The sequence below is a fragment of the Chiloscyllium plagiosum genome, unplaced genomic scaffold (genome assembly GCF_037043375.1).
Source record: "Chiloscyllium plagiosum isolate Xiang-an unplaced genomic scaffold, Cpla_swu_hap1 HiC_scaffold_28, whole genome shotgun sequence".
Lineage (NCBI taxonomy): Eukaryota > Metazoa > Chordata > Chondrichthyes > Orectolobiformes > Hemiscylliidae > Chiloscyllium > Chiloscyllium plagiosum.
Genome location: NW_028270166.1, coordinates 26,127,088 through 26,153,226, shown reverse-complemented (window position 1 = coordinate 26,153,226; position 26,139 = coordinate 26,127,088). Strand labels below are relative to the sequence as shown.

The 26,139-nt window shown below is 38.4% G+C and overlaps 1 protein-coding gene across 4 annotated transcripts in view; it reads left to right on the top strand.

Annotated features, from left to right (window-relative positions):
• nfic (nuclear factor I/C) overlaps nucleotides 1–26,139 on the top strand; it is an 813,295-nt gene that overhangs the window by 601,494 nt on the left and 185,662 nt on the right. For all 4 annotated transcript variants that reach the window (XM_087976064.1, XM_087976061.1, XM_087976063.1 and 1 more), the window contains exons 3-5: nucleotides 1,515–1,586; nucleotides 21,013–21,087; nucleotides 23,861–23,984. In XM_087976064.1, coding sequence (XP_087832190.1) covers nucleotides 1,515–1,586; nucleotides 21,013–21,087; nucleotides 23,861–23,984 — 271 coding nt within the window. The remainder of the gene's footprint in view (nucleotides 1–1,514; nucleotides 1,587–21,012; nucleotides 21,088–23,860; nucleotides 23,985–26,139) is intronic.

The following is a 26,139-nucleotide window of genomic DNA, read 5'->3' as shown; positions in this document are numbered from 1 at the left end:
CCAGTCTGTTCCAGTCATAAAATGAGTTGCTTAATCATATAATTATCAAATTATGTTATGTCACATTGCATGACTGGAAATATATGGCTCTGACTCCTTGACTGTATAATCAAAACCGTCAACCATTGTAGGAACGTGGCATTTACATGTTCTCTGCAGGGTTGCCATACAATATTGAATAGGGTATTCATGTTCCACAAGTTTAGTACCAGAGAAAAACTGAAACTGGAATAGGACTCAAGCTTAGTAGCTCAAACTGCCTCTAAAATGGAGAGAAATTCCCTTTTCCAGGAGGTCTCGCTTCTTTTTGGTCTGATACACAGAAAAAAATAGTCTGAAGAGGAGCAATGCATCTAAGTTGCAAAACAAAGTGCCTATCAGAACTTCTCTTTATATATTGTTGGAGTTATTTTAATCAATGTGTTCAAACATGTTATGATATGTTTCCTGTGCAGGTGGGACTGGACCTTTTGGCTAAGAACCTTCTTTGTATTGTTGGATGCTGTTTTATTAACTGATCAATGTAAAGATTTTGTTAAAAATGTTATGTTTGTAATGTCCCAAGTAATTTCCTGTAAGGTGTGCAAGCACAGAGCAGTGTAACAAACTAAAATTTCTCAAATAGGCTGCATGAAGTTGGCTACGTTAAGATATTGTGAATTTTTCACCTCCAATATAAAACACTCATGCACTGTTAAAATGTTTTAGATCAATGTTGTTGATTGAAGACAATGGAAATAAAATTGATGCAAGATTTAATAATTTGCTACCCATGTTACATCAAGTCAAATTCTGATCTCCCAGAATTTTTAAATAAATCAGTGGAGTTGATTATATATTTATCTACAATCCATTTTTCTGTCATTTTTCTTTAAATATGCAGCTTTGAGCAATACTTACTGAATCCAGAATCAAATTAATTCTGGAGGCATTGAGAAAATAAGACATTGTTACAGAAATAGACCATACATCTATTATGCCTGCTGCATTACTCATTAAAATCATGCTGAATGTTTACATCAACTCCATTTTTCCATCATATTCCCACATACTTTGTTACCCTTTGCTCCCAAAAAAATTTCATTGACCCCAGTATTGAATATGTTTGATAACTGAGTATCAACAGCCTCTGAGATATGGGATTCCAAAGATTTCAAATTTTCTGTATGAAAGAATTTCACCTTATCCCTATCCTAAGTGGTTGACCCCTTATCCTGAAATTATAAACCCTCATTCCAGATTGTTTTCCAGTAGCTGGACAATCTCTCTGCATCTAATTAGATTGATCAAGTAGGTGACTTTCTGCTAAATAGCACTTGGATATTGAAGTGAAGTTACTATTTAAGTTATCCAGACATTGTACATGCATCCTGGGGGTTGCTGTATAACACAGTATCCTGCTGGGAGTTTGGGGAGCATGAACTTTATCTTATTTTTATAAGTGAACTATTATTGTAGCTTTTCAATGTGTCATTTTTAAGTTTTCTTCACTCATCCAAACCTTTTTCTTGCAGAACCAGAGCAGACTGGCAGCCCAAGGCCTGCTATTGGCTCTGAAGCTGATGATAGCAAGACAGGAACAATTGGTGAGTATTGAGCTTGGTAACATTTGTGCATGGTTGTAAGGGTGTTTGTGATGCAATGGTAGTCCCTTCCTCCACCAGGAGGTCTGGATTCAAATTTATGCAATACCAGAGGTGTGTAAGAACTTCTCTGATTAGAAAATATCTACATTTATGATTATAGTACTTCTTTTATTCTCTGAGTTATTGATGTTTAGTGGTATTTCACAGCTTTGCAGTGTTATTGATGTATTTAGTGATTCTTCCCACTCTATATTGCTGATGTTTATACTTCCTTCCCACTCAATGTATCTATACATTCAATAGAATGTCCTTCTCTTTCACTGTTAATTTTTCCATTTGTGCTCACCAGTCAGTTCTGCTGAACTCAGATTTTGTTGTTTTGTTCTCAACCAGTGTACCATTCAGGCAAATTTCAAACTTCATTCATCTACATATAAAATGGAGAAGAAGCAATATTGCAAGTGTGTAGGATAATTTTTGCATACTTCTGTGCTGTCTACCATCAGAATGCCAGATAAATTATCACTGTGATGAAATAGTAGATAAGAAATTGGTCTTCACCACTATTCTAATCAACTCTGTAAACTTTTAAATGAAATTTCCATTGTTTATTTTCCCACTCATTGTGGATATTTAGCAATGAGTACACAATATTATTTTCACAGTTTCAGTCACATGGAGGTGATACCTTCAGGGTAGCTTACCTTCAATTAAAACTAGTGCACCAAAACAGCTCAAGCAGCACATTGGACTCTAACAACATATAACAGTCTGAAGGAAAGGTAAGCATAATTGCCTGTTAAGGAAGTCAGTGGCTAAAGGAAATGTCTTGGCACTTTTATTTATGAAGCCTAAAACAACGAGATTGCTGCTACCTGCTATTTTTGAAAAAAAACAGAAGCCCTTTTCCAGTCTGGGTTAACACAAACCTGTACTGAGAGCTATCTGAACCCATTACAACAGTTTGTAGTTAAGGGCCCTAAGGATCTATAATTCTGCAATTATGGCTATTACCCCCATCCACGAAGGAATATTTTTCCCATCAGCTTCTCCATATTTTTCTTCTCGAGATTTGCTCAGTGAATATGCATATAATTATTATAGGTGTTGTATTGCTGCTTATAGTAATACTTAATGTTGAAATTCCAAATAATGTCAGGTGACAGCAATCTTCTTGTTTCCATTTATATGCAGCTATCAAATATCTGAGCATTTCACACCTGAAACAAATGACCTGCTGTGAAAATCACTGGTGTTATGTATCACCTCTAATCTCATCCATCAGTTGGTTTTGCAACATTGGAGTTCAGTTTATAGGTAAATGGTCAGAGGTGTGAAATGTGTAAGGATAAACAAATTAGAGAACAAGGGAATTAGAACACTGGTGTCAGTTGACACCATTTCATTTCAAAACACTAGGTACAAAAGCAAAATACTGTGGATGCGAGCAGTTGGAAAAAAGACAGTAAATGCTGGAAATGTTCTCCACAGCAGACAATCTCTGCAGAGAGAGGAATACAAAATTAAAGTTTGAAGTCATTGATCATTCATTTAAAAGTTATTAGTTATATACTAGTTAATCTTTAAATGCTACTTAAGTATCTATCAGTCCCACAGGCTGATAGATTAGCTGGGGTTTGCCGATTGTACAGCAATTGCCACGTAGAGATATTCCCTTAACTATGCTGTTAAGGGACTTTCACCCATTCACAGCTGGGTCAAGTGGGCAGGAGAAATCTCTTTCTCAAGCTCAATTTAACAGGCTCAAAGTTGATAATCCACAACAGCTTTTACAGCACACTGTTTTTGCTCTGATTTATTAGCATTGCCATTGTATTAATAATGCTAAATCCAACATTTATCCCAGTAACTGAACTGAAAGCTGACCAATAAAAATTGGGCATGCTGTTACGTTGTCAGGAGAAGAAATCCGGATTTTGTAGCATTAATCAAGGCTAATGGATGCCAATCTCCCAGAATATAAACTAAAAGGATGAATATAAAAGATATTTGGGGAATAACTGGAATATGTGAACTTGAATCTGCTGAAAATTAATATAGATAAAGTTAGAGAATCTTTAATATTTTATGCTTAAAGATTCTTTCATTTTCTTTGAGGGTAGTATTTATTTTGAGGATTGAAGCAGATTCATAATATAATTTTTGTGAGAGTCTGCCAGATAAGTCAAACAAGGTTAGAGACAAAAAAAACTGCAGATGCTGGAATCCAAAATTGACAGGCAGGGGGCTAGAAGAACACAGCAGGCCAGGCAGCATCAGGAGGAGGAAAAGTAGACATGACATGTGTAACCCTTCTTCAGGACTGGGGTTGGGTGTAGGGGGAACTGGAGGTCAAGAGGATGGTGGGGGCAGGGTGGTGAAGTGGGGAATAGGTGAAGACAGGTAGAGGGTACAACCTGGTTGGTCAGTGGGAGGTTCATCATGTGATCAAAGAGCTGGAGGGCTGAGGAGGTCACAGTGTTGTGGCAGTGAAAAGTGTTTCACTGAGTGCACATCTGAGGGAGGCAAAGCACAAACAACACAGGAATAAACCTATGCTCAGTTCAGCCTTTGCTGGAGTGGAATTTTTGAATATTTTGACAGAGTAAAAGGTGCACTGTAACTGTGCACTCTCTCTCTTTCCTCCATCATGTTAAACAATGGATGCATGTGAATGGACATCAGCTGTCTATTTTCCTACATTAGAATCGTTTTTTGGGAACTGATGGAGGGACAGCACAGGTATAAACAATCCAATTAGGTGCACCGGACTGCCCATCAGTAATTACAAGGCAAAACTTCAAATTTAGTCTAGGGTGAAGCCTGGACTTCGGAGAGCTGACCGCCTTTTAAAAAGAAATGAAGGCATTTCCCCTTGTAAGGAGGCTTTCGAGAGATTTGTCCAGCTTGCTTCAGGGTGGTTGGTATGGAGGTAAGGCCTCAGGTGTGGTAAGTTATCCAACAACACTTAGTCAAGAGTTTTTCAGGTGAACTTGCTGGCCTTTTTCAGGAGTGCTCCAGCCCGCTAAAAACATTGACGTTCTGAGACCTGAATGTGTAAATCTCTTATGGGTTTGAAGGTGGAGATTAATTTTTATGGCCTAGATCTTTCATTTTGACTGTCGCATTGATGTTGGTGGTAAAGTTTCAGTAGCAGTCTCGCACAACGTTTGTTTTGAATTATTCACTTACTGGTGAAGAACCTTTCCACATGTGATCATTAAATTATTTAGTTTTGCAGAAATGTTAACATCGTCATTGGAAAGTTAATGATGTCAAGAGATAACGTGTGAAGTATTCCATTCAGTTTGTATCCCAACAATTTCATAGTATACATCCAGTGTTGTACTTGACCAAGAACCACTTGGGTCCTAAAGTAAGCATGAAACATTAGTCTGTTTTAGTTTTTTAATCCCTGTGACCTGATTGTTAAAACGCATCAAGATTAGCTGAGACAAAAATAGAAATTGCTGCATAAGTTCAGAAGGTCTGGCAGCATCAGTTCTGAGGCAGGTTCACTTGACCTGAAATGTTAACTCTGATTTCTCTTCACAGAAGCTGCCAGAGCTGCTGAGCTTTTCCAGCCATTTCTATTTTTGTCTCTGATTTACAGAATCCACAGTTCTTTTAGGGATTATCTGACCTGTTCACAGCATGGTGCTTTCCTGTAACACACTTCCAATCATGCATCTTAGCAGTTAGATCACACTTAAGATGTTAAAACGATAATAGATTGATCAAGTCACTTAAATGAATGTCATTGACAATCCGTTATACCAGTAGATTGCCAGTCATACTTGTTCTATGCGATTGTCTCTGAATTTGCTCTAATATTACAATTTGCTGTGCACAATACTAAATATTTGTCAAAGAAAGTACAGATGTTAGAGATTTGAACCAAAAATAGAAAATGTTGGAAATATGCCACAAGTCCGTCAAATTGTACAGGGCAGCAGCCAAGTTAATGTTTCAGATGCTGACCTTTCACCGGAAGTCAAAAACGTGGGGCCTGGATATCCCACAAGGGTGCTTGCCAGCTTAGAACTTCCTGCTCATTCAGATTAATAGACATAAAGCCATACCAGGGCAGCATAGAGTGAAAAGTCATGGTTAGAAGATCAAAAAAAGGACACAGCCAAAATTTAATAACAACTCATGAGATACATTATACCACACTGGAAGAAGAGACTGCTGAAATCTTAGCCTGATGTCTAAAAGTAGGACTTATTGACATTGCACAACCAGATGAAAAATAGGAACATGGTAATTTACAGGACCATTACTAACTTTCTAACTGGTTTCAATTAGTTACCATGAACTCTGTTGTATTCATTCAAAGAACTGTGTCACGTTAATTTAGTTTGAATTACCAGTGTTATTTTTCTTTCATTTTCAAATTAGCCACCACCCACACGGCAATACATATTTTATACTTGATATATAAGCTGACCCTTGAGTTTGAAAAGAGTTTTGTAGGATTCAAAGGTTGACTTTTACACTGTGATCTACAGTAATGAGATAGTTCTTTCAAAAGCCGAGCACATGCTGACTGATTGGCCACCTCCTGTGCTGGTTCTAATTCTGTCTCTCAAGGTGGCATCTGACATTATGTAACATGTAAGCTGTTCTGGAGAAATCCTAACGTAATTCAGTCTAAAGTAACAAACATTTACTAGTCTCCCTTTCCTCTGAAGCCACTGTGTTCCTTTACTTAAAATTGAAAAAGATTAAATAGAATGATATTTTTTGGTCACATTTATTGTCAAGGAAGTGCATAGCATATTAGTGATCCATGAACGAAGATGTGTTTAACAATGCCACAGAAAACTAATTTTGACCTAGTCCTTCAGAGCTTTGCCTCAATGCAATTATGTGCAAAAACAAAAACAGAAGTTGCTGGAAAACCTCAAAATCACACAACACCAGGTTAGATTAGATTCCCTACAGTGTGGAAATAGGCCCTTCAGCCCAACAAGTCCATACCGACCCTCCGAAGAGTAACCGACCTTGACTCGTTTCCCTACATTTACCCCTGACTAATGCACCTAACATTATGGGCAATTTAGCATGGCCATTCACCTAACATGCACATCTCTTGGATTGTGGGAGGAAACCGACACAGGCACAGGCAGAATGTGCAAACTCCACACAGACAGTCACCTGAGACTGGAATCGAACCTGGGTCCCTGGCACTGTGAGGCAGCAGTGCTAACCATTGGATCCCTAGTTCAACAGCAAGTCTCACTTGCTATAGTTATCTGACAAAGGAGCAGTGCTCAGAAAGCTTGTACTTTGAAATAAATCTTTTGGACTATAAGTTGGTGTTGTGTGATTTTAACTTTATTCACCCCAGTCCAACACTGGCATCTCCATATCATGGAAAACCTCAGCAGATTTCCGTGAAGAGAAATCAAGGTCAAAAGTTTCAGGTCTGGTGACCCTTCCTCAGAATCTCAAATTAACTTGGATTTCTCTGCACAGATGCTGCCAGAGCTGCTGAGCTTTTCCAAGCAATTTCTGTTTTTGTTTCTGATTTACAGCAGCTGCAGTTTTTTCGGTTTTTACAATTACATGCAGTTAAAGTTGTTACTGAAGCTTTTACAAAAATTCACTAGTTTGGTTTACAAAGTCTAAGCAGCAAAATTACACTCAGGCTAGTTGTTTTCTAGCATTTTATTATAGTTTCAACTGATTATTTAAGATTGTCACGCAGCAGTGAACCACAGGGAGATACCCTCTGTGTTCTTTTCTGATAAAGCCTTACCACATTTATAAAGAATGAGTTTATAATTTCAATAACAGTAGCACAGAGGAAATTCCCATTTCTTGCTATCTGTTCATCTCACATGCTATGCGTACAGTTTGAAGACAGGTGATCAGTTCTAAATTAAAAGCATTTAATTAAGATATGCATGTCACCCATTAAAACAAAATAGCTCTGACTGGCCTTGCTGTTTTTCATGTTGATTATTACTGTTTTAAAATCAGTGTAACATTTTATCCTGTAAGTCAGAGCCAGCAGAACTAAGTTAAAACTTTAGCCAGAGACATAAAATTGTATTTAATCCTCAAGCTTTTTATTTGTTGGGCACCTTGCTTTGAACATATGTTAATGAAAGTTTAAAGCTTTTGCTATCTGCTTGCCTTGCTTAATATTTAAAATGCTACAATACCAATTTCAGTGTTGAAAATAGTCTCCGTAATCAGACCAATATCCAACAAGAACGTCCACTTCCTGGTCATGTGTAAAAATATAATTTTAGTTGTTTAGCATGGCATTGTATAACAGAACTCCACTGATTCTGCTGCATGTTTGAAACTGAGGCTTCAGAAGACCTGTTAATTGAGTCAGTTATTTCTCTTGTTGACTTTTTTTTTGCGGTCTCCTTGAATCAAACAGATAACTTAATGTTGTTTTATGTGTTTATTCCTTGAACTCACACCCATTATAATTGGACTAAAGTTGCTTGAAGTAATTTCCAGTTGAATGTTTCCGGCAGAGAGAGGAAGCTAGGGAGCTATGTGGGATGGGTAAGGAATAAAACTAACAGGATCTGCTAATGTGGAAGGGCGAAACAGATGAGGATGATATCTGCCTGCCTTGATGAGGTTGATATTCATGCAGAAAACAATTTAGCAAGAGGAACATGAGTAGAAGATGTAACTGAAGCCAAACTCCTAATGAGCTACTAAAGCCAAGGATTGCTGAAAGAATCATTATAACCCATATCCTCTCTTCAGTGCATCTAAAATTGTGTTTCCCCATATAAGCAAACCTAGAAGACAAATTGTAAAAGCTATAAATATGGTATGTATAGTATTGTTTGTGGAACTGCAGTGAATGTCTAGCAGATTCATTACTTCCTGTTGACTGAAAAACCCAGTCTGTACCGTGGTCACTGATACTAATACTGTCATAGACAGATGAATCTGCAGTCAGCAGATTGGTAAGGATGAGGAATATATTTTTTTCCCTCTTGTTGGTTCCCTCATCACCTGCAGCAGATCCAATCTACCAACTATGACCTGTAGAACCCAACTGGCTCTGCTGAGTCACTTATGTGGTGGGAATTGAAATCCCCAATCAGAGTACATTTTGTGCCCTTGCCATCCTCAGTGCTTCTTCCAAGTGTTGTTCAACATGGAGGAGTGCTCATTCATCAGCTGACAGAGGGTGGTACATGGTAATCAGCAGGTTTCTTGCCATGTTTAACCTGAAACCATCCACAGTCAATTTTGAGGACTCCCAAGGCAACTTCCTCCTGACTATTTACCACTGTGCCACTTTCTCTGTTGGGTCTCTCCTGGTGGGTCAGGACAGATAAAGGGCTGGTGATGGTAGTGTCTGGGACATTATCAGTATGGTATGATTCCGTGAGTATGACTATGTCAGGCTGTTGCTTGACTAGCCTGTGCACCCTTTGACATGGTTGACCAAAAGGTGCTCCTCCAACACCTCTCCAATGTCACTCAGCTGATTGGTGCTGCAAATCCCCAGATCTATTTATCTGTGTAATCATAGCCAAAGTATTATTTGCAGTGACTTCTCTTCATGTTCCTGTTACCTCTTGTGTTCCCTCAGGGTCTATCCTTGGATCCCTCCTATTTATCATCTGAATGCTGTGTATCAGTCTCATAATCTGAAATCAAAGCATTAGCTTTCACATGTAACCACAGCCCAAACATCTCTCGCTTGACACCAAAGACATTTGTCTGATATCCAGTGCTGGATGATCAGAAATTTACTTCCAAAATATATTGGGAAGACCAAGGACAAAGGCCTTGCTCACTGCCACAAAGTCCATATTCTAGCTACCAACTCTATCCCTCTTTCTGGGAACTCCTTGAGGCTGATCCAATCTGTTTGCAATCCTGATGTTATATTTCACCCCAAGATACACTTCTAATTATTTATACATGCTATCATTAATCCAGCTTATTTCCATCTCAATAACACCACCCAATTCCACCCCTGCCCGAACTCATTTGCTGCCAAAACCTTTAACTATACCTTTGTTAGCCCTAGACTTGACATAACTATTTCAACAAATTTGTAGCCAACCTCCCAAATTCGACTATCTGTAAATTTGTGATCACCCAAAATATGGTTCTTTCTTATTAAAGAACATTGTCAATTCACCTATTGCCCTTGTGCTCACTGATCTATAATAGTTTCTGGTCTGGTATCAACTTGTTTTTTTAAATTTTTAATCTTTGTTTTTAAGCCACTCCAAGGCTCCACCCCTCCCTTTTTCCGGAACCTCCTTCAGATCAACAACCCTCAACAATATTTGTGCTATTCTAGACTCTTGAGATTTTAAACTTCCTGATTTTACGTGCTATGTTAATGGTGCCTTCTGAAATTTCCTCCCAGACTTTTCACCTGAACCTTGCTTACTTCATTCATCTATTTAACATCATTGTCAAATCAACACTGCTGTGAAAAGCCTTGGGAGATTTTGTTATGTTAAAGTTTCTACACATGGAAAATAAACAGGAGCTACCTTGAGTTTACTTTGTGCTCTTGAAATGTTGAAATGCAGAGAATCTGTAAGTTGTTTTATGCAGTAATGGAAGAGAATTTTTGTCCATGCATACAAATCACAGAAAATCCAAAGGCAAATGGGATTTTGGTCAAATGATCTCTTTCTTTACCATTTTGATTCTGTGATTTACCTTTCAATACACGAGATTTGGAACATAAAAGTAAATAAGTCTTGTTGAAATTATGTAGAGCTTCGGTGAAACAACACCTGTACAGTTTTAGTCTCCTTCCAGAAGAATGGCCTTCAAAGAGTGTAACAAAAGGTTCACTGATTAACTTCGAGGAAAGCGATTGAGTAGAATAAACTTGTGTTTTCTGCTTTTCAGTCTAATAAACCTGTGTTCTCTGAAGATCAGAAAAAAAAAGAGGTGATCTCACAGAAATGTATAAGTTCTTAGAGGACAGGAGTTAGATTATACTGAGAAGTAAGATCTGTTCAAGAAAGAGATCAATAGATTTTTGATTTCCAAGGAACTTAAGATATGGGGAAAATGCAGATAGGTGAATTAAGGTAGAAGATCAGCCATTAATATATTCATTGGCAGAGCAATCTCAAAGTACTGAATGGTTCACTCCTGCTACTGTTATATTCTTACAGTTTCATTGACAGAGATGACAAGAGTTTCTTTACTCAGAGTATTATACATCAGAGGACTGTAGGTGTCTAATTGATCAATATAATCATGACAGGGATTTAAAGAAACAAACAAAAACTGAAATTGCTGAAGAAATTTGGCAGGTTTGGTAGCATCTGTGGAGAACAAACAGAATTAATATGTCAAGTCCAGTGACCCTTCTTCAGAACTAGAAGCAACTAAAAAAAAATGGTATTAATGCTGAAGATGAGAGTTAGGGGGAGCTGAAAAGGTGTGAGCAGACTGTTGGAGATGAATCCGAGATGGAAAAAGATAGACAGATGCTGAGATGGTTGATAGTAAGCCAGGGAAGAAGTGAAGTTAGATCGATTATACTAAGAACTAGAGATGGGGCAAGTACTGATCTTTGGTCACAAAAGGAATCAAGAAATGTGGCAAAAGAATTGCAAAGTGGAGTAGATGTTAAATGATGGAAAAGGCCCAAAGGACAATATGACCTAGCCTTTCCCTATTTGTTATGTTCTAAAGACTGCCATGGAATTTAAGGTCAAAATCTCGTGTTCAGGCTTTTCTGTTCTCATGAATCGTCAGATCACTGCAGAGCTCATTGTTGTGTACCATTTACTGTGTACCTACCCGAAAATTACACAGGGCTTTTGGGGAATGACCAATTGAGTAACACAAGCACCTGTCTGATCTGTGAAAAATACAGGGTCATTCTTCAATATCTGGTTCTAATTTGCACTTTTCAAAGTAAATGAACTTGACATATTGCAGTAAACTGGAATTTAAAAAAAGTCAATCTGAACACATTACTCACCAAAGTAGTGCCTGTGTTTTTGTTTCAGAGCATCCATGGTTATAGATCAAAATTCACATTTATTTTCCTTTAGCATCTTTGCTCTCCAGTGAAATCCCATGACTTTTACATGTTCATGATTAGTCATTTGATATTACTTACAATCAGTATTCAGCCATACGTTAAGCAATTACTACAATAAAGTCAAACATGTAAATTACGTTAAACATAGCAGTAACATTAGCCTCTAGGTACTCATTACCAGCCAAGTGGAGCAAACTGTAAAGATAGGTCTCTTAAGGCTGATCGTGGTCATCATGCCTAGAAACATTGGTTAAATTTGGGGCTTTGATTGTAGATATTTGCTACGATATTGTTAATATCTTGACTAAAGATTCCTGCAAAACATCTAGTGCAGTTAGTGAGTTTTGAGAAGGAGCTTCATCCGGAGGCTCACTGATAATGTTACCTAGTATGGTGACGAAACGTCTGAAAACAAACCTTCTAGCTCAGCGAGCAAACCGCCATCCATTTTAGCACACTTTCCAATTGAATGTCCAAGTTTCCTATCATTAACTATCAGTGACCTAGTGAGGCAGACAGTAGTCTTGCAGTTAACCTGAACTGAAACTGGCATCATTTGTCTTCAAGGGGAATGTTTCTGAAATTTGTTTCTTGTGATACCTGAAGCAATTATTAGTTTTTTTTGTCTTCCTCTTAATTTCAAGTCTATTTGCATCTTTTGTGAATCCACCTGTTTTCTGACACTTGTTGTGCCTTAGCTACAAAGCAGGCAGAACTTTAGACTTGAACATGTCTGCCTTGAGGTGGTAACACACTGGGGGTGGCCTTAACAAAGCAATTGTTAGCCTTCTGCACCTCAAAGAAATGATACCCTTGCCTTTACCCTGTCAATCTTAGTGGCTGGCAGCTAAGTACTACCTCAGTAGTGACTGCTGTTGGGAATGTGACAAGTCTTGAGCAGAAGAAAGACGTGCTGGTTCAAAGTTATGTCCAAGGTTTTTGGAGGTAGAGAGATTGAAAACTCTGTAGGGTGAACAATTCTGGAAGCCCAGGGATGGAGACAGGTCACAAGGTAGGATAATATTGGGGGGATGGCTTCATGGGCACAGAGCGCCACCAAAGGGAGATAATCACCCCTCCTCTCTCTCCTCCCCCCCCCCCCCCCCCCGCCATTTTTTATCCTGCATATATATCTGAGGTGGTAAAGTAGTGTGCTGGTGTCCTTGGCTTCACCTGTCTGCATTAGTGCAGCAGAGATTGGAACATACCCCTAACAACTGGTTATTCAAAAGGCTGCTGCCTTTTCTGCCCATGTACTACGGTGGATAACTCAGCACAAGCCACTCCTGCTTAACCCCACTTAAAATACACTAGTTGTTGAGCAGCAAGACTGCCCACCCCCTCACCCCCAATATACAGGCAAACATCAACACTTTTAGATTTATCTTTAACCCCTTTGATCACCCTTTATAGATTTGTTTCAGTGGAATCTTATCCTATCTCCACATTTTTTATTCACTTACGGGATGTGGACATCACTATCAAGGCCATCTATAATTACTCTTGAATGATGTGGCTTGATGGGCCATTTCAGAGGAATAAGTTAAGAATCCATTATGCTGCTGTAGATCTGGAGTCACACATAGGCCAAACCAGGTAAGGATGGCAGATTTCTAAAGGACATCACTGAGCCAGATAGATTTTTTTTTTACCACAATCAATGGTAGCTTTATGACCCCATAATTCAGGCCACATTTATATTCCTTACTTTACATGAATTGAATTAAATTCCACCTGCTACTGTGTTTGGGTTTGAACCCTGCACCAGAGCGTTAGCCTGGCATTAGTCTAAAGAAGCAAGCAAACAGAGGAACGGAGCTGTGAACCTATGAAACTGAATAAAAGACTGCATTATACGATATTTCAAGCTGAATATAATACTCAAGATAGCTTAAATATTATGCACGCAGTTATGTTGCTAATGAATTATTCCTTCGGGTAGATCACTGACTTCAAGTGTACTAGTGAATTTTTCAACAGTACTAAAGTTCTATGCCACCAATTGAATGTGATTAAATGAGGCACCATTTCCATTCAAATTTCTTTACTCTGCTGAACAATTATCTAGCCCTTAGAGTTATGAGTCTCCACAGAATTTCACATTGAGTTAAAACTGTTGGTGACTTTCTAGTTATTCTAATATTACAGCTGTTACAATTAAATTCCCCAGAATACTCCACTTTTGATGTGGTTAGCTGTTCGCGAAAATAAGACATTGGAAAGCTTTGCAAAGCATAATCATAGTAACTGTTTTGCAGTTACATGGTAACACAATAATCTGTGCTGCTGAGACAGCAGGCAGAGATGCACTGTACAAGGCAGCCAGACAGAAATCTGTGGGAGGGGAAAGGTCACAGAGAAGAGGATGTACCTGTGTTTAAACTGGAACCCTCAGTATCTGACTGATGACGGGAAGATGAAGGACGGGAAGTAGCTATTCCTTTCTTGTGGGCAGAACTGTTGGTGTGAAACTCAGTGTGGGTGATACAGTGTGTTATCTGCCGTAACCCATGTTGCTTCTGGATGCCAAAATACCACCACAAACCAGACTTGCATTACAGTTAGCATGATAACATATTTCTTTCAGGGCTGACATAATTTTAAGTTGACCTTGTTTCAACTTTGTTGAGTTACAACTAAGCCGTTTTGAAAGCTTTCCCTGTAGATGAGTTACTTAGCTTCAGAATCCTCAACTCTTGTGTGCCACATACGAGATGTATATACCCCCACCTGTATTTGCACTACCATCATTATTTTTGAGCACTAGTCATCATTTATCATCCATCATTCTTTTATGTAAGTGACAAACTTTGTTAGGTTTTGCTTTGCAAGGCAATGTACTATTTTCCAGCAATGCTGACAGCAATGCATGTTGTAATTTGTGGGTTGAGCAACTGTAATTCATTGTCACAGGCACCACAGTTAGCATGTTTGCAATTTTTTATCAGACTTTTTATCTGCAGACCTTACAGAATCTTCTGTCTTAAAACTTTAGTCTTGTTGAAAAATTCACTAGTACGCTCTAAATTAGTGATCTACCTGAAGGAATAATTTATTAGCAACATAACTATGTGCATAATATTTACGATTTGGAGATGCTGGTGTTGGACTGGGGTGTACAAAGTTAAAAATCACACAACACCAGGTTATAGTCCAACAGGTTTAATTGGAAGCACACTAGCTTTCGGAGCGACGCTCCTTCATCAGGTGATTGTGGAGGGCTCAATCCTAACACAGAATTTATAGCAAGAATTTACAGTGTGATGTAACTGAAATTATACATTGAAAAATTGATTGCCTGTTAAGCCTTTCATCTGTTAGAATACAGTGATAGTTTCTTTCACTTCTTTCATGTGTAAATCACAAAACCTTTTTTTTAAAATGATTTGGAGATGCTGGTGTTGGACTGGGGTGTACAAAGTTAAAAATCACACAACACCAGGTTATAGTCCACCTGATGAAGGAGCGTCGCTCCGAAAGCTAGTGTGCTTCCAATTAAACCTGTTGGACTATAACCTGGTGTTGTGTGATTTTTAATGTAATATTTACAATATCTTGAATGATATATTCTGCTTCAAGAAGTATAGTATGATGCTATATTTTTTTCAGATTCATAGGTTCACAGCTCCATTCTTTTAATTAGAAGATTCCACATGGGAGAGGGAGGGCAAGGGAGTGTACTACTTGAGAACCATTTGCTCTGTTAGTCGCTTCCTGGATACTCCATTCAGGTGGTGGTGTTTGGCTTCCCTGGTCACCCCCTTTCCACATCATGATCTTTATTGACAATGCAATTACACATTCACCATTAAAAGCAGCTCCTTTAGGAAGATAGATGCCAATCCCGGAAGCATCTGAATGTCTATGTGAAATTAAGTGGTTCTGCTATAGTGTTAATAATCTCCCTATTAACATGACACTGAAAATATCAAAAGTTCCAATGCACATTGCATCAATATGGAGAGATACATTCCCCCCATCAGATAATTTGGCTCAGGCTAAACTACAAGCAAATTCATTGCAAGAAATATAATTACAACAATTCAAAAAGTAAATGCTGCATTTATTAACTTGTTAAATAATTTACATTGTTGCATATTTTTTTGACTATGAAGTTATGTCACACTTTGATATCATGGACACTGCTGAATTAAGTAAATTAATGTAATGCAGCTTTAGAAGTCTTTCGTTAGGCCACACTTCTAGTGTTGCATTCAGTTCTGGTCACCACATTACAGGAATGATGTGGAGGCTCTGGAGGGGGTGCAACAGAGGTTTACCAGGATGCTGCCTGGATTAGAGGGTATGAGCTATAAGGAGAGGCTAGAAAAACTCAGGTTGTTTTCTCTGGAGTGGCGAAGGCTGAGGGGAGACTTCATGGAAGTCTATAATGTTCGGAGATACATAGAGAGGGTTGACAATCAGAATCTTTTTCCCAAAGTTGAAATGTCTAAAACTAGGGGGTATGCATTTAAGGTGAGAGGAGATAAGTTCAAAGGAGATAGGAGGGGCAAGATTTTTTACGTGGAGATTGGTAGGAATCTACCAGGGGTGGTGGAGCCAGATACGATAGGGGCATTTAAGAGACTTTCAGGTAAGCACATGAATGTGCAAGGAATGGAGGGATATGGACCAAGGATAGGCAGAAGGGATTCATTTAATTTGGTGTCATGTTCAGCACAACATCATGAGGTGAAGGGCCCATTCCTATGCTGTGTTGTTCTATGTTCTATGTCTAGGACAGCTGCCTAGAAATTCCCCGCTGCTCCTTTGACGTGGAGGACAGTTTCTGCTTTTTGAAATAAGTGGGTTCATGGCTAGAAGCCCACCACGGTCTCAAGAGACATTTATTATGAAATGAAGCATTTCAATATCTTCTTTTTGTAAGGAAACTCTCTTAGAAGGCTGTGAAATCACTGACACTGAGTTCCATTTCCTCTCACAGTAGCAAATTTGCATGCGTAGTCTATTCTTGACATGATTAGGTTTAATCTGGAGGCAATAACAGTCAAACATGGCTCACTGGTTACATTCTCAGCTCAGTGTTACCAGCTTTTGTTCCAAATCAGAAAGTTGCGTGTTCCGCTCCAGAGAACTGACCACCTAATCTAACCTGAAATGCTGAACTGAGATTCCATCTGCCTTCTCAGGTGGATGATGAAGATGTCATTGTTTTATTCAGAAACCATCCATTTATCTTGATCTAAATTTATGTCTCAGTCAACACCTAGAATTAAGTTATAACTTGTTGTGGAGCTTGTTGTTTCTTTGCAATACAACTGTGATGATACTTCAGAGCTACTTAATTGACTGTAAAGTACATGGAATCTAATAAGGACATGAAAAACATTACGTACATGTAAAAAAGAAACATGTGGTGGTGCATTGGGCCATCATCTCTGTCACTATTTTATTTTCCAAAAAGTATACTTTATTCATAAAATTTGTAAAAGTATATTACAAAACATTTCAACTTTATTATCACAGAATTTGCAATAAAATTCAATTATATCCATATTATATGCTCCATTTCAAATTGAAAATTACCAGAAGTGCAATAAAATTATATTTTTTTCTCTATGCCTTGTTCCATTCTGAGTTGTCTCAGTACAATTTCAATACTCTCTACCTTCACAACATATGTTCTATGTAAAGCACATAGCTTGAAGTGTTTTGTAGATTCCATCCTCCCTTCACTGTACTAAGGCTGAAAGTCCTTACACATAAACCCCATTGAACCTCTGCAGCAGCTGCCCCAAGCTTCATTTTGCCACTCAACATGTATTCCTGGATCTTGGAATGTGCCAGTTTGCAACACTCAGTTGAGGACAAATCTTTTACTGGAAGACCAGCCACATTCAGACAGAGTACAGACTGTCTTTTACCAGATTAATGGTTTATCAGGCACAACTGATGTTTGTCTTGGTGTGCACCTCTAGGAACAGTCAGTGGAGCACAGACTTCAGCATCACAAAGTTGCTCAGAAAGAACCTTGGCAAAATGAAAAGGCATCCAGAAAGCATGTGTGTTATGTCCTGAAACAAAAGCAAAATAATTCCATTCAGTATTGGTAACAGAACTCTATTTTAAAGTCATTAAACATTAACCTCGCTTCTGTTTTGTTAAACAGACTATAACACAGAAATATTATACAGTATAATTCAGGGTCGAACCGTATTTGTCACAGTATCCCCACTCGGAGGAGTGTGCTAAAATGGCAGATGGGAAAAGATCACTTGTACGTCGAGCTTACCCCATTAATCTAAGCCATCATGATTCATTATCCCTCATTCAACCAACAGCAGTCAACTAACCTGAGAGAAGCAAAATGTAAAATGAAAATGGTCAATTTAGGGAGAACACTTTTTGAAAATCTCTGTCCAGTTTCTTTACACAATAAAAGTGTTTCAACATACCATATTGGCTATGTTTTTACATTACTTCATGTTCCACCTATCTTTTGTATGTCACAATCTCCACCCTGGCAGGAAGTGATGCTACTGTCTCCTGAGGTACAAGTGTTTTGTTGCACAAGACAGCAACTTGTTCAGACCACTCTGCTGTGATCAAAAAATTTATAAGTGAGGCACTATATTTCCCATTTGATGGTATAGTATATCAAATTGATCAAGAACAGCATTAGTACAAGTTCAGGAACAGATTTAGTGCCTGCCATATTGCCTAGGCAATGGCTTGTGAACAGGATGACATGAGGAATTCCATCAAAGTGGAAAGTGGTACAGCATACTAGAGAGATGAAGAATCACGAGCTGCTGATCTGGGATCCAAACTTTTATCTTGTTTTGTAAAATGAATGTTCTTTGGCTGATTTTCTTCCATGACCTAGCCCTAACAAAATGGGTAGCAAGACCCCTTTGCCATTTCTTAACTTTGATGCTGCCCATCCCAGCTGCCCTTTCACTACTTGCCATATGTAAATACTGCTTAGGAGACAGACCTCAGCAAGCTGTCCAATTTCCAGGAAGCATCCAAAAGGCCGGTGGTTGTCCCTGAAGTATTCCACCTGTAGTTACAAGCCCACTACAATGCTTGATGTAGGAAAAGATTAGTTGTGGTCTCCTTTCCCTTTGTATAACTCCAGATATTTCATTGTTCGAAGTACAACGTGATTTGATGTTAAAACCTTTAGGTTGTCAATCCAGTGTCATAATCACTGCACTGTCATATCCATTGAGTGTTGTGGTCATACTGTTATTATACCATTTCTATTACAGTCAGCCATGTGGCAGGATTCACATGTACTCGCTAATTTGCTCTAATTAATTCAATCCAGGACCAGAAATGACCATTGACTGAATTATCCATATTCTTAACATGCTTACATTAAACTTACTTCGCAATCATATGTATTAATCCATTTACGTCCACTGTGTATTGACAATAGAAACAAAACTGGATCGACTATGCAGCTCCACAGATTCATTGTGTGGTATATTAAATGGTCAGAAACTGGGATTTACTGAATTCTGAACCTGATTACAGAAAGCAATAATGTATTCAGCAATGCTGGAGCTTGTTACAGTTGTGACATTATGAATGTCTCTGCCCATTATGAAGCACCACGTGGGGACATCAGGACATCATCTGCAGACAATGTGATTGTATTTTACACACACAAGAACGTCTAACAGCTTTGCTTGTCAGAACTAATCAATGCATCATGTTTGCCACCAATGCTGAGGAGCAGCTAACATATGGCCTTGGCTTTGACTGCCTCATTGGTTTTCAGTGCACAGGCTGCGCTTAATGGCTGTATGGGGTCTAGTAGAGAAAGACACCCTTTGCAAGGTTCAATTAATGACCAGCTATTATGTAATCACTGGCTTAAAATGACAGAATGGTTACAGCACTGAGGGTGAATCATTTGGCCCATTGAATCTGCACTGGCTCTCCAAGGGCAGGTAATTCCATACCATAACCTGTAATCAGAACTTGCAGTTTATTTTCTCATCTTGAAGTACTTGCACAATATCATTTTGAAAAGCAAAATCGAGTCAACCTCCACCACCATCTCAGGCAGTCCATTTCTAATCTTAATCATTCACCTAAAAATAATTCCCTTATGCTGTCTTTTACAGTCACCTTAAATGGTGCCCTCTGGTTCTTGATCCTTCTGCCAAAGGAAACAGTTTCTCCCTGTGTGATCTGTCCTGCCCTCTGATGCGTTTAAACAACTCTATCAAACCTTCTCTCAACTTTCTGTAAGAGGATCAACCCAGTATCTCTATCTGTCCTCAATACAGAAATCCCTCATCCTTGGAACTCCCCTCAGATATCATTTCTGCATCCTCTCTAAAGACTGTTGGGGTAGCAATGCCCGGATTTGGATGCAGTGTCCGAATTGAGAGAGACCCAATCCCTCTATCCCAACCATGTCAACACGCTCATCTGCAATGACTCCTTGCATAGTGCATGCTAACTGATGCTTACCCACATCTACTCCCATGACCACTTGTAGTCCCCAAATGCTGAATGATGACAAATTAAGCTGGTTTTAATGACCTGTTCAGCTTACACCCTCCATTTCAATTTACGCATTATCCACTGGTCAGATTTCAGCAACCATGTTGCAATGAAATTAAAATAAAATCATAAATGTCTACTACTGCCTTCACTATATTAAAAAAAACTCTTGCTTCCTTAATGCCCATTCAAATATTAAAATCACCTCAAGCATTTATTTCTTTACAAAAGCAAACAGCAATGTAAATATAATCCCACATCAAACACATTTAATCCTTTAAGAACCTATTTGCGCTGTCAATCAAACTGTGAATTTAGGAGCTTCTGCAGAGATTATGATAGGATGTGAAAAGTAGCTAGCAATCAATAATAAAATAGCAATAAGTTTGGGAGGAAATTGGTGGAAGTCTTCAAAATTATGAGGGTTCTGGATAGGGGAAATAAGGAGAAATTGGTGGTAGAAGGATCAGGGAACTGGTAGACACTATTTTGAGGTGATTGAAAAGGGAGAAACATGTTATAAGGAACATCTTTCCTAACCACCGGTGTTTAGGATCTGGGATGCATTGCTTGAGAGTGTGATGAAGACAAATTCAACCACAGCTTTCAAAAGACTATTAGATAATTATATGAAGAAAGTTCATTCACAGAGCCATGGAAAAGAACGGTGCTACACAAATCTATGATGCTAGTATGTGCAACTGTGCTTGAAAAATAACAGAACTCTGACACCACTACTGAAATTATTGTTATGACCATATCATTCTTGTTTCTAAATGTGCTGTTACCTGCTAAGATATGAATGTTTAACCTTTTGATCTGCCAGCACTTGAAAATAATGCTCACATCTCCTATCAATGAAAGGAAATATTACTTTCACAAATGTTTCATTGAATTGATTTGACTTATCTTTTGCAGAACACACAGAATTTCAGGACAGCTTTGTGACTTCTGGTGTCTTCAATGTAAATGAGCTAGTGCAGGTATCCAGAAGTAAGTGTTTTTTTTTATGTAAGTCCCTTTAATAACAAAGGGTCTGTATTTACTACAGTTCTTTAATTTCTTCAGCTTTATTATTTAAAGTAGTGGCCATTTATAGTTGAATTTAAACATTTTACTGCTTTTATTTTTTATACCTGAGACGCTGTTTTATCTATAATGAAAATAGTAACTGGTTACTCTAATATGGTAAAAGAATTTATGCTTGTATGGAAGAGTTTAACTCAAATTTTAGGGCCGGATTGTAAGATAATTCCAGACGAGCAAGGCTAGTAATCTAACCTAATTTTATCAATAGAATGCTCCAACAACTCCCTGTTGTGGCAAGAATGAAGTCTGTGTTTTTATCCTCATTACCAGAACGAGACTTTCAAATCCACTTGTCAAATAAAGATTTACTAATATCAGGCCTAATTAGTTTGAACTTGTGTTCCCTTGTTCTTCTCCTGCAACTTAAATAATTTTGTAGCCAGGATTTTGTATCCTTAACAATCTTACATATCTCTTTAAAAGTATGTCACCTGCCTCCTTTCTAGTATGAAAAATCCATGTCTCTGTTGTCTTTTCTGCAATGCCATTTTCCCACAGTCCTCAAGGTTGAAAATAGTTGTAAACTAGATTCTTTTACCTTCTAGTTGTCCCTGACTTTTGGGTTATCCCATCTCTTTTCTCGGCATTGTCTTTGCTTTCTGTTCTTGAACATAACACTCATTTCCATCCCCAGGATTTTGTTGTCTTGGTTTATTGCATTCACACTGTTAGCTCCCAATAGCCATAACTGTATCCAGTTCCTGCATCTTATGTCTACTGCTCATACTGCTTGTATGTATATATTTTATTATGGATTTACTTCTTCTCATGTTCCCCGATGTCTGCCTGTTTCTGGACTCCTGCTCCTGTGTGCCTGTCCTTGGGATTTAAATTCTATACACCTGTTAACCTCCATCCACTCTGATGCCTGCCTCAATTAGGAACCTATTGACTCCATCCTCCCAGTTTGCACCCTCAGCTATCCTGCTTAAATTAATTTTTCTTGCTCCTTGACCTTCACTCTGTTTCTGTTTGGTTTATGTGGAGCCAGTTTTTCCTGTACTAATCCTTTTATTTCCAACAAGGTTTCTAAGTTATTTATGAAGGTAGCATTCTTACAAAATGCTGCTATCCCTTACTGTGTTTCATCTTTTTTTAACAATACCCCTCCTTTTCCAAGCACTGGCCCAATGCATGAATCAATAATTTGTATCCTCTATCTCAGAATTTGTGCCAATCCCAAAATAGGTTGGTTCTAAGGTTGCTACGTACTTATTTCTTTTTGAAATTTATCTCATAGTAGCATGTTACCTCTAATTTACATGAATACTTCTACCAACTTTTATTTCATTTGTACTGCTTTAACTCCAATCTTTACTATCCTATAGATATTGTCAAATGCCACACTTAGCAATCCACTTTTCTGCATGAAGAGCTGACTATTGCACTCAGGGACAATGTAACAATTACAAATCATGATCTTCATCTTAGATGTACTTCAGTCAGTTATTTCCCTTTTTCTTGCCACATTTCTGTTCTTCACTTCTAATTTGACATTATTTGAATCTCAGTTGTTTCCATTTATTTCCTTATCTGTCAAATATTCCTCATATAATCATTGCTCCCCTTGTTCTTCTTTGCTTTCTACTGTCCCCTTTGGTTTTGATTTTGCTGAGATGTTCCCATTATAATAAAGTTACTCCAACCAATGATGCTTCTTTTACAGTCTTTTATTTGGTGATCCCCTTTTTACCTCTTCAACTTCCTTTTATTTTACTTGCAAATTTTACCAGAACCTATAGGTCATGCTGTGTTATACCATAGCTGAGAGTTTGCAGTATTTGCATCAATATTGCAACATCTCTTTTTTTTTATCTATCAAAGCTGATAGATTCCAGTGAAGTCTACATCCCATAGCAGAGTTCGTTTATGTTCCATATTGTGTTGATATGGAAATAGTGTATTTTAAAGGTCTACTTTGTCTTGTTTGGGAAATAAAGAAACAAGCAGTTATGTTACTGATTTTTAATACAGCCATTGGCATCATTTGCCCTTAGCAGTCCTTTGGATGCACCAATCCAAATTCATTATATATTTAAAATGTCATAAAAATTTAGTATCTGGCATTAGGATGGAATACGGAGACAGTTCTAATGAATGTTACCTTAGTATGAGGATGTATGTTTCATGGAATTTGACTGAGCTCTTGACAGAGGTGCTGGTTCAACAACTGCCTATACTGAGGAGAGGGGAATGTTGGAAGAATGCTACCACCAAATTTCCATCATACATCTCTTTCTGTTGATGGAGATTTAGGACCTATCACCCTCACAAGGACAGTGGGATCCACCAGATACCATTGCTACATATGGAGGTTATAGCATAACAAATAAAGCAAGTTTAAGAAGGGATGTTAGAAGGACAAAGTTAAAAAATTTGGAGAGATTTAATTTGTGAGAATTCTCACAAGAGAGCATTATCAATTGTCTCTTAATAGAAGCATAATTTTGAAAAACATATTTTTGTAAATGTTTTAAAAGAATAATGAACTTTTGAATTCAAATCACCCAACTTATTTGTATTTAGTGGTTGTAAGAGCAGCTTAAAAACTAGGATATAAAGTTACACCTACAGAAACTGAGTTTTCAAAGTAGTGATGCAAACAGAACTGTAAAGAGAGTTAAATCTAAGATTGATTACAAATTTAACAATACGTTTTGATTTCTTTAATTTTTAGCTCCCATTGTGACAGGAACAGGGCCGAACTTCTCTCTTGGAGAATTACAAGGTCACTTGGCCTATGATTTGAATCCACCAAGTGCAGGGATGAGGAGAACTTTGCCAAGTAGCTCATCGAGCGGGTATGTGACTGAAACTGTATAACCCACGAGGGACTATAAATAGAACACTCTACAGGACATTTCTAATAAATGGGGCCATGACTTTCTCAGAAAAGTTAAAAATATACACATTTCCAATGCTTTGCTTTTAATTTTACTGTTTTTTTTAGAGCTTCCAATCATTAAGTAAATTCCAGTGATGGAATACAATAAGATATAGAATGCAGAGTAGTTGTTGAATGTACACAGCTGCTTCTTTTGCCTAAATGAAATATCTATTATGCCATTGTTATCATCAGACCATTGGGATTGCTGGTTTCCTTGGATATCAGGAGCTGGATTTTCAGGTGCTGGCTGCCAGATTTTTGCCTGATAGAAGGGCTTCTTGGATACACATTTGGCCATCTGATTCAATTTTCATTCGGGCCTTCAAATATACAAAATAGACATGAGGTTGTTTAATAATACAATTCGGAGGACCCTATCTCTGAAAGGGCCTCATTTGCAATTTCAATTTATAAATAAGCTTGCCATTGCCAGTGGTACCAGACATCAAGTCACCTAATCAGCAGTCATTCTTGCTGACCCTGGGATCCACAGCCACCCTCCCTCAATCACACCAGCTCCATCTGCTGTTAGATTGTATGTGCAAACCATCTGTGTTCTGCCACCTGAAATTATCAAACTTCAGAGACCCCTGCACTACAGACAAATTTGCATCAAACACATTATAATGGACCTCCACTGTACGGTTGTCTTTTCTGAATACTATTATGCAAAAAAGGGCAGCTGAGTGGAATTTATTTGTGAGCCCTGGGAACTCCCCAAGCTACATCCCCTACTTATGGGGGAGCAGGTGGAGGTTGCACTAGTGGGAACCCCCATTAGAATTTCCCAACCTATTCTGAACAGTCCAGAATCTCAGTGGAACTAGTTTCCACTCTATTCTGCGGTCCCTCCTCCGCACTTACTCTGGAGGTGTTCCCAATGCTGGATCCAGATTTCCACCCCCGTGTGTTTACGTTCTCTCAGTGCTGTGTTGAATTTAATCATAAATATTTTTGCTGCAATACTTTATTGCGGTCTGAATCAAAAACAAATCTCAAAAAATCTCATGGTGCTATGCACCTGTAAGTCATGGAACAGTATTATTTTTCATCTCTCTGATCTACACTTATCGGGAATGCTGTATGATGGCAAGAGAAGCTAAAGCAAAACTCAAAAATGTTGTACCTAGTTATCAGCAAATTTGAGACATTAATTGGACCTTTCATTTCTGCTTGTAATCAGAAACTACTAGAGCAATCGGAATCACTCGATTGAATGTGGCATTGTAACTCAACACCAACCATCTGTTCAATGTTGCAATGCTAGAATTCAGTATTCTGCACTTTATCACTAGCTGTCTAACATTTGATTTAATTTTAAAAACATAGCTGAGATATTGGTGGGAACTTTGCTTGCACCTTGGGTGGGAAATAGGAAAAATGGCCACACACATATCTGATTTTGCGATCTGAAAATCAGTCCCATGTCAGGCTTCCATTTGTTCTGAATTTACTGAATTGCACCTATGCAAAAATTCCCTGCCTTTGCACTGATCTTGCAAGTGGATATTTCCTTGGGACAGCTACAACAGTGTAAAAGCTTACATAAAACAAGAATAGATGTACCCTGGGCATTGAAGGTTTAAAGGTTTTTATCATGTGCCATAGCATCTCATTCTCAAAGTACCTTCTGCAACTCCTTCTCATCCTCTTCCAGTATTAGGTGTCACAAGATTATGTTCAGCTATGCAGAGTGCTTAGCCCTTCTGAAGATGTGGACTGGCAGAGTGCCAGGTTAGTTAGAGCCCAAACATGACATCACAGGAAGATTTCAGTCCTCAGTAGGAATTATGTTTCATCATTTCCATCAAAATCTGAAAAATTCAGTCATGGGCAGCACAATGGCACAGTGCCTCACAGCCAGAGACCCAGGTTCAATTCCCACCTCAGACAACTACCTGTGTGGAGTTTGCACATTCTCCCTGTGTATGCGTGGGGTTCCTTCGGGTGCTCCGGTTTCCTCCCACAGTCCAAAAATGTGCAGGTTACTTGAATTGGCAGTAGTGTTAGGTGAAGGGGTAAATGTAGGGGAATGGGTCTGGGTGGGTTGCCTCGGAGGGTCGGTGTGG